The sequence below is a fragment of the Passer montanus genome, unplaced genomic scaffold (genome assembly GCF_014805655.1).
Source record: "Passer montanus isolate IOZ18808 unplaced genomic scaffold, ASM1480565v1 scaffold144, whole genome shotgun sequence".
Classification (NCBI taxonomy): Eukaryota; Metazoa; Chordata; class Aves; order Passeriformes; family Passeridae; genus Passer; species Passer montanus.
Window position 1 is genome coordinate 431,573 of NW_024361386.1, and position 16,160 is coordinate 447,732.

The 16,160-nt window shown below is 49.0% G+C and overlaps 1 protein-coding gene across 2 annotated transcripts in view; it reads right to left on the reverse strand.

Annotated features, from left to right (window-relative positions):
• LOC120498256 (dynein heavy chain 9, axonemal-like) overlaps positions 1-16,160 on the reverse strand; it is a 99,881-nt gene that overhangs the window by 21,497 nt on the left and 62,224 nt on the right. For both annotated transcript variants that reach the window (XM_039700772.1, XM_039700773.1), the window contains 3 exons: positions 14,016-14,209; positions 10,005-10,153; positions 6,963-7,090 (listed from right to left, as the gene is read on the reverse strand). In XM_039700772.1, coding sequence (XP_039556706.1) covers positions 6,963-7,090; positions 10,005-10,153; positions 14,016-14,209 — 471 coding nt within the window. The remainder of the gene's footprint in view (positions 1-6,962; positions 7,091-10,004; positions 10,154-14,015; positions 14,210-16,160) is intronic.

Sequence of the window (16,160 nt, forward strand, 5' to 3'; positions counted from 1 at the left end):
CCATGGTGGGCCTTCATCTTGTAAACAGCACACAGCTCCCACTCCTCTTAAATCCTGAAGGATTAAACTCCCACAAAAGGAGACACTCCATCAGCAAGGACTCGCCCATTTGGAGAGAGCAGAGCCCGGGGTGGAGGAGGGAGTGAAGGGTGAGCAGAGCAGGCTGCAAGAAAGTGGAAGTGCATTTTCATATGACACAGAACTAAACTGCCAATTTACTGCTTCAGGGTGTTTGGGGAGTTGAGAGAATCACAGAGTGCAGCTGAGCTGGAAGTCAGAGAGAGAAACAGAATTGTTAATGCTGGAAAGAAGCTTTTAAAAAAAAAGCTTTAAAATCAGCAAATCCATCACCCCAGCAGCACCACCACGCTCAGCAGGAACCCAGGTCCCCAGGTGCCACAGCCACATGGGTTTTGAGCACTTGCAGGGATGGTGATCCCATTACTGTTCCAAATCCCTGCCCCCTTCCCCGAGGCTGTGCTGGGTCAGGCAGGAGCTGGGCTGGCAGTGCCTGGGGCTGTGCCACAGAGGGACACCCCAGGGGCTCCCTCATGGAGCACAGAAACCTCTGCTGGCTTGCCAGGAGGTTTCAGTGAGCTAGGGATGGACAGATCCCAGCTGGGACTGGAGAAGAGGATGACCACTGTGGAAAGGAAAAGCTGAGGTGCTTTAGGCAGGGACAGAGTGGTGGCTGCTGTCACTTCTGCCAGGATCTGAACCTGCTGGAGCACTCAGAGATGGACCAAGGGGTGTGGGCCAAGAGAATTGTTGTTTGGGGAAGGCACAGACACTTTGCTGCCTCCCGTTGTGCTGCCCCAGATCTGATTGATGTGGCTGGGAACAATATTTTTATTTTGAACTGCAGAAATTCACTCTCCTCACCCAAAATGATTCAGGGTTGTGCTCACATCGTGTGGATGAGATGGAGTTTGGGGTGTGCGGGGAGATGAGAGGAGATGCCTGGGCAAAGGGATTGTTCTGGGGTTGTTTTCTCACAAACAAGGACTGTGTGAGGAGCACTAGGCAAAATCCAATTGCACCTGAGTGCTGCTGCAGCACTACTGGCCTGATGCACTCAGGATTTCTGGAGTTTGGGAGATCAGATCATCCCCAGGGTCCAGAAAACCAACTCTACAAACACAAGTCAAACAATCAGGAAGGAGTGGACTGAAACCTGCAACCAAAGTGGTGCCAACACCACAGAGATTTAATAAAACTGGGAAAGAGCTCAACAAAATATCAAAAGAAAAATCGTGCATTAAGTATCAGTTTAATCATAGTCTGCATATCTGACCTTAAGTGTTTTCATCTCTAATTGGTAGTTTCTTCCCACATCTGCTTTTGTGGTGTTAGATGGCTCAAAAATAATTGCTTTTGCTTGTGTTGACATGACACCAGTGATCATTATTTGTGGGTATCACTGCCTGCTAACAGCCAACTTAGGGAATATTTCCAGTCCAGTGATAATTGAGTGCATTTATATCCTGTCCTTTTGTGATAGAAGGGATGAAAAAGAGGAATAGATGCAGCCCAACATGGGCTGGTACTAAGAATTCATAATTCAAATGAATATATCTGTCCAGGCCAGACAGGGACGCTGCAGAAGGGATTCGCACCTTGGAAAGAAACTTTGCAAATTAATTCTCAGCAGACAGGTAACAAAACCTGAAAGAACACATCTAATGAGGACACGTGGCCAGAGTAACTGAGAGATGTGTCAGTTATCAGTAATTGAGAGATCTGCCAGCTATCAATAACGAGCCAGTGTGGGCAGTGTGAAACAGCCCCCTGCACACTGACCATGCACACTGCCCATCCCACTGACCATTGCTTGCACACTGACCATCCCACTGACCATTCCTTGCACACTGACCATCCCACTGACCATCCCCTGTGCACTGACCATCCCCACTGACCATCCCACTGACCATCCCCTGTGCACTGACCATCCCCACTGACCATCCCCTGTGCACTGACCATCCCCTGTGCACTGACCATGCACACTGACCATCCCACTGACCATTCCTTGCACACTGACCATCCCCACTGACCATCCCCTGTGCACTGACCATCCCACTGAACATAACCTGTGGACTTACCACCCACACTGACCATCCCACTGACCATTCCTTGCACACTGACCATTCCCTGTGCACTGACCATCCCCACTGACCATCCCCACTGACCATCACACTGACCCTGCACACTGACCATCCGCTGTGCACTGGTCATCCACACTGACCATCCCACTGACCATTCCCTGCACACTGACCATCCTTACTGACCTCTCCCCTGCCCATGCCCGCTGCCCATGCCCCCAGCCCATCCCTTGCCCCCATCCCATGCCCCCTGGCCATGCCCACAGCCCCTCCCTGTGCCGTTTCCCCTCTCAGGGCAGTGCTGCAGGCTGTGGGCCGGGCTGGGCTGCACGTGCAGGGACATGGCAGCACCAGAGGCTTTCCTTTGGGAGTTCCCTGCCGAGCCCCTGTGTTTGCACAAGGCAGAACATATATCACGGTCAGCGTTGCCGTGGCAACCATCAGGAATAGCACGGCATGGACACGGAGCAGCACACGCTCCCCTCCCTGCGCTGGCAGCACCCGGGGTCCCTGCCCTGCCTGAAAGTGCCCCTCTCCTTCAGCCCTCCTCACAAATCACTCCTGCAACAAGGAGAACTGGTGTTGGTGCAAAGCCTCGCTCTCTGGAGAGCTCTCGGAAAACATTCCCTGATTTTCCACCCCTGTGCCAGCCAGGCTGCACAGCCAGAGCCAGCCCAGCACTGCCCCTGCTCACTGCGTGGTGCTGGGACCCCAAGGGACAGGGAAGGGCACTGCTGTGCCCAGGGCATGGCATGGGCAGGAGATGTCACCAGCCTGGCCTGGGATGTGGTGTCAGAATCACAGAACTGTGGAAAGGTTTGGGGTGGAAGGGACCTGAAAGCTCATCCAATTCCAACTCCTTGCCATGGCAGGGACACCTCCCACTGTCCCAGGTGCTCCCAGCCCCAGTGTCCAGCCTGGGCACTGCCAGGGATCCAGGGGCACCCTGTGCCAGACCCTGCCCACCCTCCCAGGGAACAATTCCTTCCCAAAATCCCATCTAAACCCACTCTCTGTCAGTGGGAAGCCACTCCCTGTGTCCTGTCCCTCCATTCCTCATCCTAAGCTCCTCTCCAGCTCTCTCAGAGCCCCTTCAGGCCACGTCAGTTCACTTCAGAGCACTGCTCAGGCTGAACAACCCCAATTCTCCCAGCCTGTCCTCCCAGCAGAGCTGCCCCATCCCTCTGCTCATCCTGGAGCCTCCTCTGGACCTGTGCTCCAGGTGACCCTGCAGGAGAAGAGGGGCTGGGCCAGATGATCCCCAGAGCTCCTTCCAAGCCATCCTGGCACTCTGTGATTTCTGATACAGTGATGAATCTCACACAGTTTTGCTCCAGGAGCTCACTGTTATTCAATTTAATCCATGAACCTGACTCAGTGAAGCAGCAATCTAGGAAAATGGAAAGATGCTCAAGAATTAAATTAACTTGATCACAAAGAGCAGGAAGTGATATTTTGGCTAATGGGTGAAGACTACAATTAAATTGGGAATATCTGATGTCTGAGCTCTTCCCTGCATCAGTGCATTCAAACATGCATCTGAACAAACACAAACAAATTTCTCTGTGTCTTTGCTGTTAAGCTGATCAACCCCATTTTGTGACTGTGGCGGCCACTGGATCAGCAAAAGGCTTCTGGGAGGGAGACAGAGCAGACACAGCTGGTGCTAACTCCTAGCTGAGTGCAAAGCCCCTTCCTGCCTGCACAGGGGACACTGCAGGCAGCAGGGAAACCAGATCCAAGGACAGCTGGGCATGGGGAGGCAGAGATCACAGAGTCACTGGGGCTGGAGACACCTCTGGCACCCCCCAGTCCCTGCTCAAAGCAGGGTCAGGCAGTGCATGGCCCAGGAACAGGCCCAGGTGCTTTTGGATGTGTCCAAGGATGAAACCACAAACTGTACAGGCACGTCCATCCACTGTTTGGCCATTCACAAGGGAAAAAAAAAAAAGATGGTATTTACATCTGAATGGAATTTCCTGAATTTCAGGTTGTGCCCATCCCCAGACACTGATGGGAGAGTCTGGTCTTTATTCCCCACCATCCAGGGTGATGGAATCATCTCTTCTCCAGGCTGGACAATCCCAGCACTGCACGGAGCATCTCCAGCTGTGGGCCCAGCTGCTCCTGCCCCTCATGAGGAGCTGGCAGTGAGCTCTGCCTGCACTCCTCTGGCTTCAAAGCCCTCCAGGCCTCTGAAGTGTTGCTAAGGAGACCCAGAGGCTGACCCTGCTATAAATGGGGTTTTGTGGAGCTCAGGGATCAAGCTCAGCCCTTCAGCACCAATGACAGGAACAGAACAGCTGCTGGGCTTGAGCTGGGCTGTTCTGCAGCCCTCAGGTAAAAAATGCTCACTTAAAGAGCTGCACTTTTGCCTCAGGGGCTCCTGTTCTGCAGTTGGACCATTTGTATTTGTAGGGAATAGTTTTAACTGTGGGCTTCACTCATCTGTCACCACCCTGTACCAGAGCTCAGCAAAGCTGAAGTCACCAGACAGGAACAACACTGGTGCTGAAGGGACAGGGAGCTGCTGGCCAGGCTCTGCCAGGGTGAGGGGGATTATCTTCCCATGAAATTAAGAATTGAGTGGCTTTCTGCTCTTCTCTCTCATGAAATGAGTCATTAAGGAAAATCTCCATTTTCAGAGTGAGCTGAGGAACTTCTCCCAGGGTGTTTTTGTCTTTATTTTGCCTCCTGTGGTGCCAGAAGGCAACAGGACTGAGAGGAAGTGGCTCTTCCCAGCACAGCAGTGATCCTGCTCCTGTCATCCAACAAAACCTCCCAGCTGCCTCCCAAACCCCATTCCCTGACTCCTGAATGCTCCAAGCACATGACTCTCATTATGTCTGGTCCCAATCAAGGACCAGTGATGAGCCACACGTGAAAAAGTCACCCAGATGAGCCCCTCAAGTGTTTGTCCTGGAGAACGTGTGTGTGAGAAGCTCTGCTCCACGTGAGCTGAGCTGCTGGTCAGGGGATGGCAAAATACAGAAGCAAAGCTAACAGTTGCTTTTTGTCTGCTCAAAAACAAATGGGAAGCTTGGGTATAACTGTGCTGTGGGTGGGATACAGCCTTCAAATAATGAGTTTAATTAATCTGGGTAAAATTACCCTGAGATCTGCTCTGGCCTCTCTTTTATTATTAATGCAATGATCCACAAATCCTGTGACACTTTCGTAAATTGAGTCATCTGTGTCATTCCAGATCTTGTACAAACACTCCTGGAGCTGTTTGTGAGGCATTTGTCACCAAACCTCTCAGGAAAGATCTTGCTAGATAAACCAAATGGCAAATATTGCTCTGATCCACCCCTAACTGATGGCAGAACCCAATCATCCCATCCCATCCCTCCATGGCAGGGACACTTTCCACTGTCCCAGGCTGCTCCAGCCTGGCCTTGGGCACTGCCAGGGATCCAGGGGCAGCCACAGCTGCTCTGGGCACCCTGTGCCAGGGCCTGCCCACCCTGCCAGGGAAGAATTTCTTCTGATTTAGCCTTCAGTGTCTGCCTAACCTCTTACTGATTGCTCTGACCACCAGAGAAGCTGGGAATGGATATAATAAAAACCCTTCAGGCCCCCAGTGCTTGTCTGTTAGCGCACATGGAGCCTGGCACTGCTGACAGATCCTTTACAGCAGCACACCAGCGTTGTAGAAAATAACTTTTCACTCTGCATTACTGAATGGCTCAAAAAGCTGCATATTTCCATCTGCACCACCTCAAAGGCAGATGCCAGGATTGCAGCCCTGTGTATATTAAAAGCTCTAGAGAAGCTCAGTGTTGTTTACCTCAGAGGGAGCTTGCAAAAAAAAAAAAAAAGGCAAAAATTAAGATCAAAATATCAGAGATATTTAATTTCAATTCATAACCAGGCCTGCAGGCTTAAATCACGGCTCAGAGCTTTGTCTTAATCTAATTTTATGCAAACAATTCAGTGATAATGAAAGTTTATATAATCCACATCAAGGAAATCAGAGGGGTTCCCAAAACCTGTAATGAGAGCTGACATCACCGAGTGCACATCAGCAAACCCAAACCCTCCCTAAACGAGTGCTCCAGAGAGCACTTGACAGAGGCAGAGCTCCCTCCACACCCCAGAGGCTCTGAGGCATTCTCTGGGGCTGTGATGAGAGCTGGCAGCCTTTCCCTGGTGTGGGATGCTCAGGGGTATTGATGCAGGGCATCCCCAAGGTAGGGAGTAATGAGCTCTGACCCCGTGATTCAGGAGGCTGAACAAAGGATATGGCTTTATTAAGCTGTACTATATTATAACTAATACCATAGTATAACTATACTAAAGAGATACTAAAGAAAAACCTGTGACTGTCCCCAAAAGTCATCACACAGCTTTGACCCAATTGGCCAATCAACCCAAGCAACCCTCACTGGTGTCCAGTTAACAAATCCCTCTCAGTAAACAATCTCCATAACATATTCCATGTGTGCCAAACAGGAGCAGCAAGTACAGATCAGAATTGTTTTTCTCTTCTCCCTCTGTGCCTTCCCCAGGAAAAATTCTGGCAGACAGAATAATGTCTCTCTCTATTCAAAAACCACACAGGGAGCCAGCCCCATGGCAGAGCTCCCTCTGTGCTCTCTGAGGGGCAGAGGATGAGTCCAGGACCTCTCAGAACAGAGCTCTTCATTCAGCCACGGAGCAAACAGAGGCACAGAGAAGTGTGGAACATATTCCTGCACATGCACACCCCACCAACAGCTCCAGGAGGAGAAACCCAACCTGCCAGAGCCTGATCCCAGGGAGAGGTGGCTGCTTGGGACGCACAGTGACACCGTGTCCGTGTCCCCTCACGGTGGGGACACCAAGCTGGGAGGAGGGCAGGACTGGCCCCCAGCCCCGTACCTGAAGGATGACCCAGTGACCCTCCTTTGCAGCCACATCCAGAGCTTGTTCAGCCACCAGCTCCTGGCCTTGTCCAAGGGAAATGTTGTGGAGGTTCCTGTGGTTGAAGGTGTAGCCCAGCTTCTTCCCTGGGAGGGAACAAGGAGTGAGTTCAGGTACCAAACCCTCACACGTGAGCTGCCACACTCCTGGTATCACTTCTCTTGGCTCTCACCCACTCCTTGCCCAAGTGCTCACACAGCAGCATCTTCCCCCAAACTCTTTTAATTACAGTGCAGCATCCCCACAAAGGTACCTTATTACGAAGTGCTTCTTGTTTAAAGAACATTATTCCCCTGCAACCTGGTGTAAAAACACATTTTACAGTGATAAGAAATTAAAATCTTTTTCCTGCTGATTAACCAGGCTTTGAACACCCACACTGGGTGGGGAGAAGCCCCTGCAATGCAGGCTGGTGCAGCAGCTGGGCTTGGAGAGGGCAGCTGGAATGAAATAAATCCCTGGGAGCTTCTTCAAGTAAGGCCTCCCCGGTGTCTGGGGCTGGAGAGCAGAGAGAAACCCTCCAGGTTTCTCAGCAAATCCATGGGAAGGGGTGGTTTGGGAGCCACCCAGACAGATCCCAGTGTCCCTCCAGGGCAGGCTCACTCTGCAGTGCTGGGAAGAGGAAATCACAACTGATATTCATTCATCATTCATCCCCTGGCTTGGGGTGGTGCCCTGGCTCTGTGATTTGCCCCATCCCCTTTCCAGGCAGAGGATCTTGAAGGCAAGCCCCAAACCCCACAGCCCTGCTCTGGAGGGGGGATGGCAGCTCCTCCTGCCCCTTCACTGCTCTCTGATGAACCTTCAGCCTCCCCTGGTCCCTCTGCAGCATCCCAGTGGCTCAGATCATTTCTGCATGCTCATGGCTGCAAATCTCCTGGCCGGGTTTTGAGTCTGTCCCCCACAGACAGAGCACACTGCTGCTCCTCCCACAGCACAGCCAGCTCTCCCTGCTGTGTGCACCTCAGGAGAAAAACCCACTTTGTGCTGCAGGAGGGAACAGCCCCACAAACATCCCCAGGATGGGTTTGGCTCAGCCAGGGAGTCAGGACTCATCCCCACAGCTGATCCCTGGGGATTGCCCACACTTATCTCTGCATGCAGGTTTGCCTTCCTGCAGATGGTGCGCCCTGAATTCCCAATTCCTGCCAAAAGCAGGCAGGTTTTAGAGAGAAACAAGGAAAAGATTTGTCTTGCAAGGCTTAGGAACCATCTCGTGCTACAAGACTGGGAACAGATGGCCACGAGGAGAACAAACTCCAAACTCCAGCTCTCTGCTGAGCCTCAGCACAGCTTCCCCTGGGATACAGCTCCCCACACATTCCAGAGTTCCCAGTCCTGCTTCCCAGCTCTCTTTCACACCATCTCTGGCTGCTGCCAGCTTTGAAAGCTGCTGATCTTCTCCTCTGCCTTCAAGATCCTCTGCCTGGAGAGGGGATGGGGCAAATCACAGAGCCAGGGCACCACCCCGAGCCAGGGGATGAGTATTAAATTAATATCATTTGTGATTTCCGCTGCAGAGGGATATCAGTGAGCCTGCCCTGGCAGTGCCAGCCCTGTTTCCTCCTTGCTGGCTGCAGGAGGAAGGGGATGGGCACTCAGGGAGGGCACAAAGCCCTTCCAGCCCAGCAGTGTTTGCTCCCTGTGACAACAAGGAAAGGCCCCATGGGTGGGCAGCATCTGTGAGAAGCTGACTTCCATTCACAGGAATTATCCTGCATTTTAATAACACCTAATGAAGGACAGAGAAATATTAATAACAAGCGAAACCCCAGTGAGGCAGCTGGAAGGCCAGTGCAGCTGCTCTGTGGCAGTGATGTTATTTCATTACTTCTCTTTTTTGCCTTTTCTTGCTGTAACTTTTCTGGCTGGCTAACCCCAGGTGCTCAGCTATGCTCATCTTTACAATTCCAATTAAACCACTCATGGTTTGATTTTAGTGCTTCGTTTCCCATACAAGGAAATTACAAGGAGAGAGAGACAGGATCACCAAGGTGGCTCCAAAGGGAAGCCAGGGACACCACAGGAGCTTCTTTTGGGGGTGTTCCTTTAATTTCCAGTAATAACACCTGGTTTGGGAGCAGAAAGAGCCTGAAATGAAAAGCTAAGCCCAAGAATTCCCCAGAATGAGCAAAGTTCAACAGCTCTGACAGCTGCTCCTGGCAACGTTGGTAAAGGCTCACTCAAACATTATTTTGGGTGCATTGTGGAGAGGAAAAAGAATGCACGAGTCATTGTGCCAGCCTGGATGATGTTTTGTGCTGTGCAGCCCCAAGGGCATCAGATTCCTCTGCTCCAGAGGGACGTTCAGGCTGAAAATGAGAATTTTTCCAGAGTGGAGCCAAGCCCCACTCAGAGTAAAACACAAGGGCAGCTCTGGAGAGCAGAGTGGCTGCAGCCACTGGGGCACAGGGACATCAGTGACCTCTCAAGGGAGGCATCTCACAGAAGGCATCTCCTTGCCTGTGGAGCCAGCTGACAGCTCCACAGCTGACCATCCACATGGAGATCAGCTCAGGAGGGATGGCAGGAAACCTGGAAACTTTGCCATAAAGCAGCAATCTGTTACGGGGAGCTGCTGCTTATTTTTAGTGATCATAAAATCAAAGAATAGCAGGTTGGAAGGGACCTCAAGGGTCCTCTGGCTCAACCTTTCTTGGCAACGAGCATCTGAGATATCTCTGACGTAAATTACAGGTTGTGCACAAACCCAGCTTGGAGATCCCTGCACTGTGAACAATGTGAACCAGGCAGTGCAGGAAAGAGACAAGTTTAATTTAAACTTCAGATGAAAATCCAGAAAACTTTAAGGAAAACAATAAAACCAAAGCAAAATCCCATCGCATCCTCACACAATTATCTATTTTTAACAAATTACTTCATTATCTACAAAGAGATGAGGAAAAAAAAGCCCAAACAAAACAGGCATGTCGTGCTAAGATAATAATGCAGCAGATAAATAGCAATGCTGTGGTGTGCCTGGAGACAGGATTGATTTACCATGCTTCTCCACATCCTTCAGTGGGTCCACTCCTGGGGACAGGATAAAAAACATCGGGGTGGCAGGCCCTGATTCCTCAAAGGTCGTTGCAAAATCCAGGGATCTCCCCACCACGTATTTGCTGCCCAGCTTTTCTTCTACAAAATCTCTGCCAGAGGGAAAAAAAAATAAATTGCCACTTTGTTCAGAAAATGCAGATTCCCCTGCAAATAGTCTATTAATTATGATGGAATCCCAGAATTGTTAATGTTTGAGAAGAGTCCCAAGGTTATCAAGTGTGACCATTGTCAAGCACCACTGTGTTCACCATTAACTGTGGTCTCAAGTGTCCCATCCACAGATATTTTGAGCACTTCCAGGGCTGGTGCCAGGGTTTGATAACCCTTCAACTGGAAAAGTTTCCCCTAATATTCAATCTAAACCTCTCCTGGTGCAGTTTGGGGCGGTTTTCTCTGGTCCTGTCCCTGTTCCCTGGAGCAGAGCCCGACTCCCCCGGCTGTCCCCTCCTGTCAGGAGTTGTGAAGAGCCAGAAGTTCCTCCTGAGCCTCCTTTTCTCCAGGCTGAGCCCCTTCCCAGCTCCCTCAGCCTCTCCTCATACTTTTGATCCTTCAGATGATTTAGAAACTGCAATTAGGAAAATGAGCAGGAAATAGCTGTGGAGAGGATCTGTAGGCTGGGCTTCAGGGCTGTCCCTCAGCAGCAATGCCTGGCACTCTGTACAGGGCTGGGATGCCACAGGAGACAGCAGCTCCTGACAAACACAGGGAAGCAGCAAGGGAGAGCAGTGGGAGCTGCATTCAGAAGCACAACACAAGCACTGGCTCGATTCTGACTCAGGAATCTCAGGAGGAAAGAAATGAGTTAAGGTACAAGACACAAGAACCAGCCACGTGTTCTGCAGCCCAAGCAGCCGTGCAGAGGAAGCAGCGATCCACACAAAGTCCAGATGATTTACACAATTGCTTTGATCTGCAAAGCTGAAAGGGAAGAGCTCGAAGAATGTCTGGAGCGTGGAGCCTTAGCGTGAGAGTGACAAGGAAAAATACAAAGGAGTGAACAGGGAAAGCTCACAGCTTCCTCAGCTCCACAGCAGCTGCTGGAACAGAGCGCGGTGCGTGGAGAATGTTCTGGCTGGATTCCCCCAGGGTGAGCTCCTGACATCAGTGCTTTACAGAAAGAGAGACACTGAACACTGATTCAAAGGTAGCAATGTTATATTCAAACCCCAGGAACGCTGCTGCAGCTCAGATGGATTACTCAGGCCTTTTGAAGGCAGCCAAATTCTTTCTAAGAGAGCTGAGAACCTCCTTCAAGGACTGGTGAAAGGCAGCTGGAATAGAAATGCCTAAAGGATTGCAATTAAAAAAAAAAAAAGCTTCCACATTTTTAGTATCTCTCCTTCAAGTAGATTTTTCTGTTCAGGGCCAAGATTTGGTAAATTGCTGCTGTAAAGGGCCAGGTCACCAAATTCAACCAAGGTAATCAGATTTAAGGTCACAAAACTCTTGTTTTACGTCACATCTCAGCTCTGAAACAGTGCCTTGGGGACTCAGAAACACAAGGTGCTACAAGAAGATTTTTTGTGGTTGTTCTTCAATAAGATTGAAGGGGAAAAGAGATTTACAGGGGATAATCCTTTCTCAGGAAATCACATTTGTTGGTGCACTGCTGGCCCTGAAGCTCTAAGGAGAGAGTCAGGGGCTTCTCCTGATGCTCCTTAGGCCTAGGGAATGAACCAGACTGGGCAAACATCCCCAGGGATCTGATAGGAAGAGTGGCTGGAGCCCCCAGCTTCCCAGGGCCTGTACAGGCTTGGATCATCTTAAATCCCAAAGAAATCCTACACCATCATCACGGAGCTGGGACACATGAGGTGGGACACAAAGGGGCTTAGAGATTTCTGAACAGCAGCTGGAAATGAGGTTGGGATATTCCAGGGCACCTAAAATCCCCCATGCCACCTGTGGCTGGGCTATTACTCTTAAAAATATTATATATTTCTATATTTATGATGTATATATTTGATATATCATATATTATATTACTCCTAAAATGCAGCCATGGACTGATCAGGGCCCCCAGAGAGGTGCACTGGTCTGGACTGGTCATGATGTCCATGGTCACCAGTGAGGTGTTCCATGTTGGCACACTGAGATATTGATAACTGAGTTGTATTTCAAGAAGAGTCCCCGGAGTCCTGGGGAAGGCTCACTGAACTGTTACTGTTTGCACTGTGAGACAAGAAACAAAACAAAACAATACAAAACCACATTTAAACACTTCTGTGCAAACAGAAAAGCTTGATGTACCCACACCCTAAAAATATCCAGCCAAGCTTTTGAACTTGGATTCCCTTTTCATAAAAGAGAGACAGGAAAGGGGTGAAATTTGATGCTCCTGTTATTTCTGAGCCATATGAATAAGAAAGAAATGAATTATAGTTGCATAAATGCACCTAAAATTCCAAGAGCTTATTTTACTCAAGCTAAACAACAACAGGAAAACCAATATTTTCAGGTGAGAGACACATGGAGAATCCAGCCATAAGAGTAAGAAATGAAAAGAGGTGGATTAACATCAGTATTATGATAAACTGTAGTGTTTACTGTAATAAAAAAATAATACCAGTGACCACAGGGAGATTCACTCAGTCTTGTCTGTGTTTTTCTGTGAACCCTGAAGCACAAACAGATGTAGTTCATACACTGAGTAAAACACCCTGCTGTGTGCACATCAGGTGGTGCAGGAATACAAACTACTGGAGAAACAGGAGCATGAGAGACATCCCAGAGATGCCAAAACATTGGCCAGAGAAGGGAAAACCAAATCCTCATGGAGTGAAAGACCTTTAGCTTGTCCTGGAACAAGGAGGTTGCTTCTGCATAATTTCAGGAGGTTTAGCCTTGCCCAGTTACCTTCACTACATAATTTACCACTACAACTTTCAGAACCAGCAGCACATAAATTTTTCATTTTACAGGAAAAAAAAAAAAAGAGAGAAAACCTCTATAAGACTTTTTTTTACTTCTACTCCTATTCTGGTGTCTAAGAAGAAGCCCAAACTGATCTAGTAGCTAAAATGGATGTTCCTGAGCTCAGACTGCAGCAGATGTGTAACACCTGTGTGGTGATGCTCATTTCTGACTTGGCAGGCTTGCCCCTCACCCTGGTTACTCTGCTCCATCCCTGGTAATGACAAGGAGGCTGGATCCCACTAAGCAAGAAATTCCACTTAAATCCCACTTCTTGGTTGTTTTGCAGGGTTCAGAGATCAATGAATCACAAAATGGCTTGGGTTGGAAGGGATCTTAAAGATCATCCCATGGGTAAGGACACCTCCCACCGTCCCAGGCTGCTCCCAGTCCCAATGTCCAGCCTGGCCTTGTGTCACCATAATATTTAATGAAAAATCCTGTGCTAGCATTTTTATCCTAGCTGAGAAGCCTCAGGAAAGAAATGTAAACAATAACTATCTGATGGCTGTGGAATGTGCTCTGGACATTGTTTACCAACAGGTGCATCTTAGATTAGTCCATGTGGATTGTTTTCACTTGATGACCAATCACAGCCACCTTTGTGGAGGCTGTGAGCAGTCACAGGATTTTGTTATGCATTCCATTCCTGTTTTTTCCAGCCTTCTGATGAATCCTTTTCTCTCTATTCTTTTAGTATAGTTTTAAAGTAGTATTTTAATAAATTATTATATTATGATAAAATATATCCTAATATAATAAAACAGCCTTCTGAAACATGGAGTTGAGATTCGAGTCTCCACACATGGGGCACCAGACACAGCCTTGGGCACTGCCAGGGATCCAGGGGCACCACAGCTGCTCTGGGCACCCTGTGCTGGTGCCTCCCACCCTCACTGGGTTCATCCAAGACCTCTGATAGGAAACCACGCTGCAGAACTCACACCCTAAAAATGTTCTGACATTCCCAAATGCCAGCACACCCCTGAAGTGCTCCTGCTGGCCACCCAGCCCAGCCCAGAGCTGCCCCAGGCCCACCTGACGGCACAGGGCACGCGGTCAGGCCGCAGGGCGCGCAGGATGCACAGGCGCTGCAGGGCTGACTTGTTCTTCCAGTCCTGGGGGAACCTCTCCTTCTCAGGACACTCAGACTCAACAAACTTCTTCCACCGTTTCGCAGACCCTTCAATGTCCCGGTCCAGGTTTCTGAATTCCTCCATGGATGAGAGAGCCTGGAAAAATTCAAGGGAGGTCAGGGAGAACAATCCTGTGTGCCTCTGGACCATTTTTATAACTCTGCTGACTCCTCGTGTTTTGCTCCACCAGGGAGCTGGAGCCTGGGAGCCACAGCCAGAAACCCACCAGGACCAGATTTTGTCCATTCTCCTTGGAAGGTTCAGCCCAGGGAAGGATGAAAGATTTTGGCATCAACCAGCCCGCTCTGTTCATTACCCAAAAAGGGAAAAATTCTCCACACCTGTTTGAAGCTTTCATGCTTTCCAGACTCTGCATTGCATTGGGATAGAACTCTGAATTCCATATAAAACAGCAAGTTCTCCTCACAGCTCAGTCACGCAAAACAATCCTTTTCCATCCCCACAACCAAGACACCCAAAAAGTGCAAACAACAGGGGATGGAGGAGAGCAACCTGGGAGGGTGGGACTGCATCACCTGCAGCTGCAACTGGACAGTGAACCCAAGGTGGGAATGGACCAAAACTGATCAAAGTGTGAGAACTCGTGACTCTGAGTCCATGCTGGGTTCTTCTTGGGTGCAGCCCTGGCTGGGCTCTTGCACTGCCCAAGGTGGATCCTTTGAGGCCTTTTAATAAATCTCTGCTTTGTTCCTGTAACTCTCTCCAGCCTCTGTTCCAGGAGCCTCTCCAGGCATCATCCCCATGCCAAACTCCCAGGGATCCAGAGAATTCCATGGAGACTGTGAGCACAGGAGTGATCCAACAGCTGTTGTTTCCATGTGTGGATTTGCACTAACAAGGAGAAATGTTAGCGACAGAAGGACTTGCTCCAAATTCAGCGCCCTGTCCTGATTTCTGTGAAAAACCAGAAACCAGAGCACTGAACATGAGAAACTGAAGTTCCCAGGAATGATGCCACAAGTTCTGACCTGCCAAGCCCTGGGCCTTGCAGCAGTAAATGTATTCAGTGCACCTCTCATGGCTGAGTGGAACACAATGGCAAATGTTGAATTCAGGGAATTCTCAGTGCAAGTTATTATATAAAACATCTTCTCACTGTTGACTTTTGACGTGATTTACTTAAAATATCACTTCAGAACTTTGGCTGCTGCTGCTTTGAGAAGTCTCTTGGCTGATGTTAACAAGGGAGACTCTGAAAAATTGCTTTTTGGACTTGCTCCAAATTCAGCGCCCTGTCCTGATTTCTGTGAAAAACCAGAAACCAGAGCGGGTTTCTGAAGTTCCCAGGAATGATGCCACAAGTTCTGACCTGCCAAGCCCTGGGCCTTGCAGCAGTAAATGTATTCAGTGCACCTCTCATGGCTGAGTGGAACACAATGGCAAATGTTGAATTCAGGGAATTCTCAGTGCAAGTGCTTATATAAAACATCTTCTCACTGTTGACTTTTGACGTGATTTACTTAAAATATCACTTCAGAACTTTGGCTGCTGCTGCTTTGAGAAGTCTCTTGGCTGATGTTAACAAGGGAGACTCTGAAAAATTGCTTTTTCCTGACTAAATGACAGACATGTAATCAGGAATGATGGTCTCCCTCTCTCCCTGAACAACATATTGTAGAATCATGAAAGCTCTAATTACAAACAAAACCTCTGTATTATATAAATAAACAATAAAATTGTCATTAGTCAACAATATTAACAGCATTTATTAGGAGTGATAGTATTAATGGGGGATGCTTCCATTTAAAAGCCACTGGAGTGAAAGGTCTGTCGATCAGTAATCTTTCTGTGAATATTAATTGCTTTTCAATACCCCTGTTGTGAATCTTTCCAGGAAACTCAGCCCATCACCAAAGGATCCCTGTTCCCAGGCAGGAGTGGTTCTTTGGGGCAGCAGATGGGAACTGCACATCAACCTGTGCAGGGTTATCTATTTCTGTCCACACAATGAAAAGTACTTCTGTCACTTAGAGTTGTCATGGAAATTGAGGGAGACAAAAAATATTGGTCAAAATAGAAAATGATC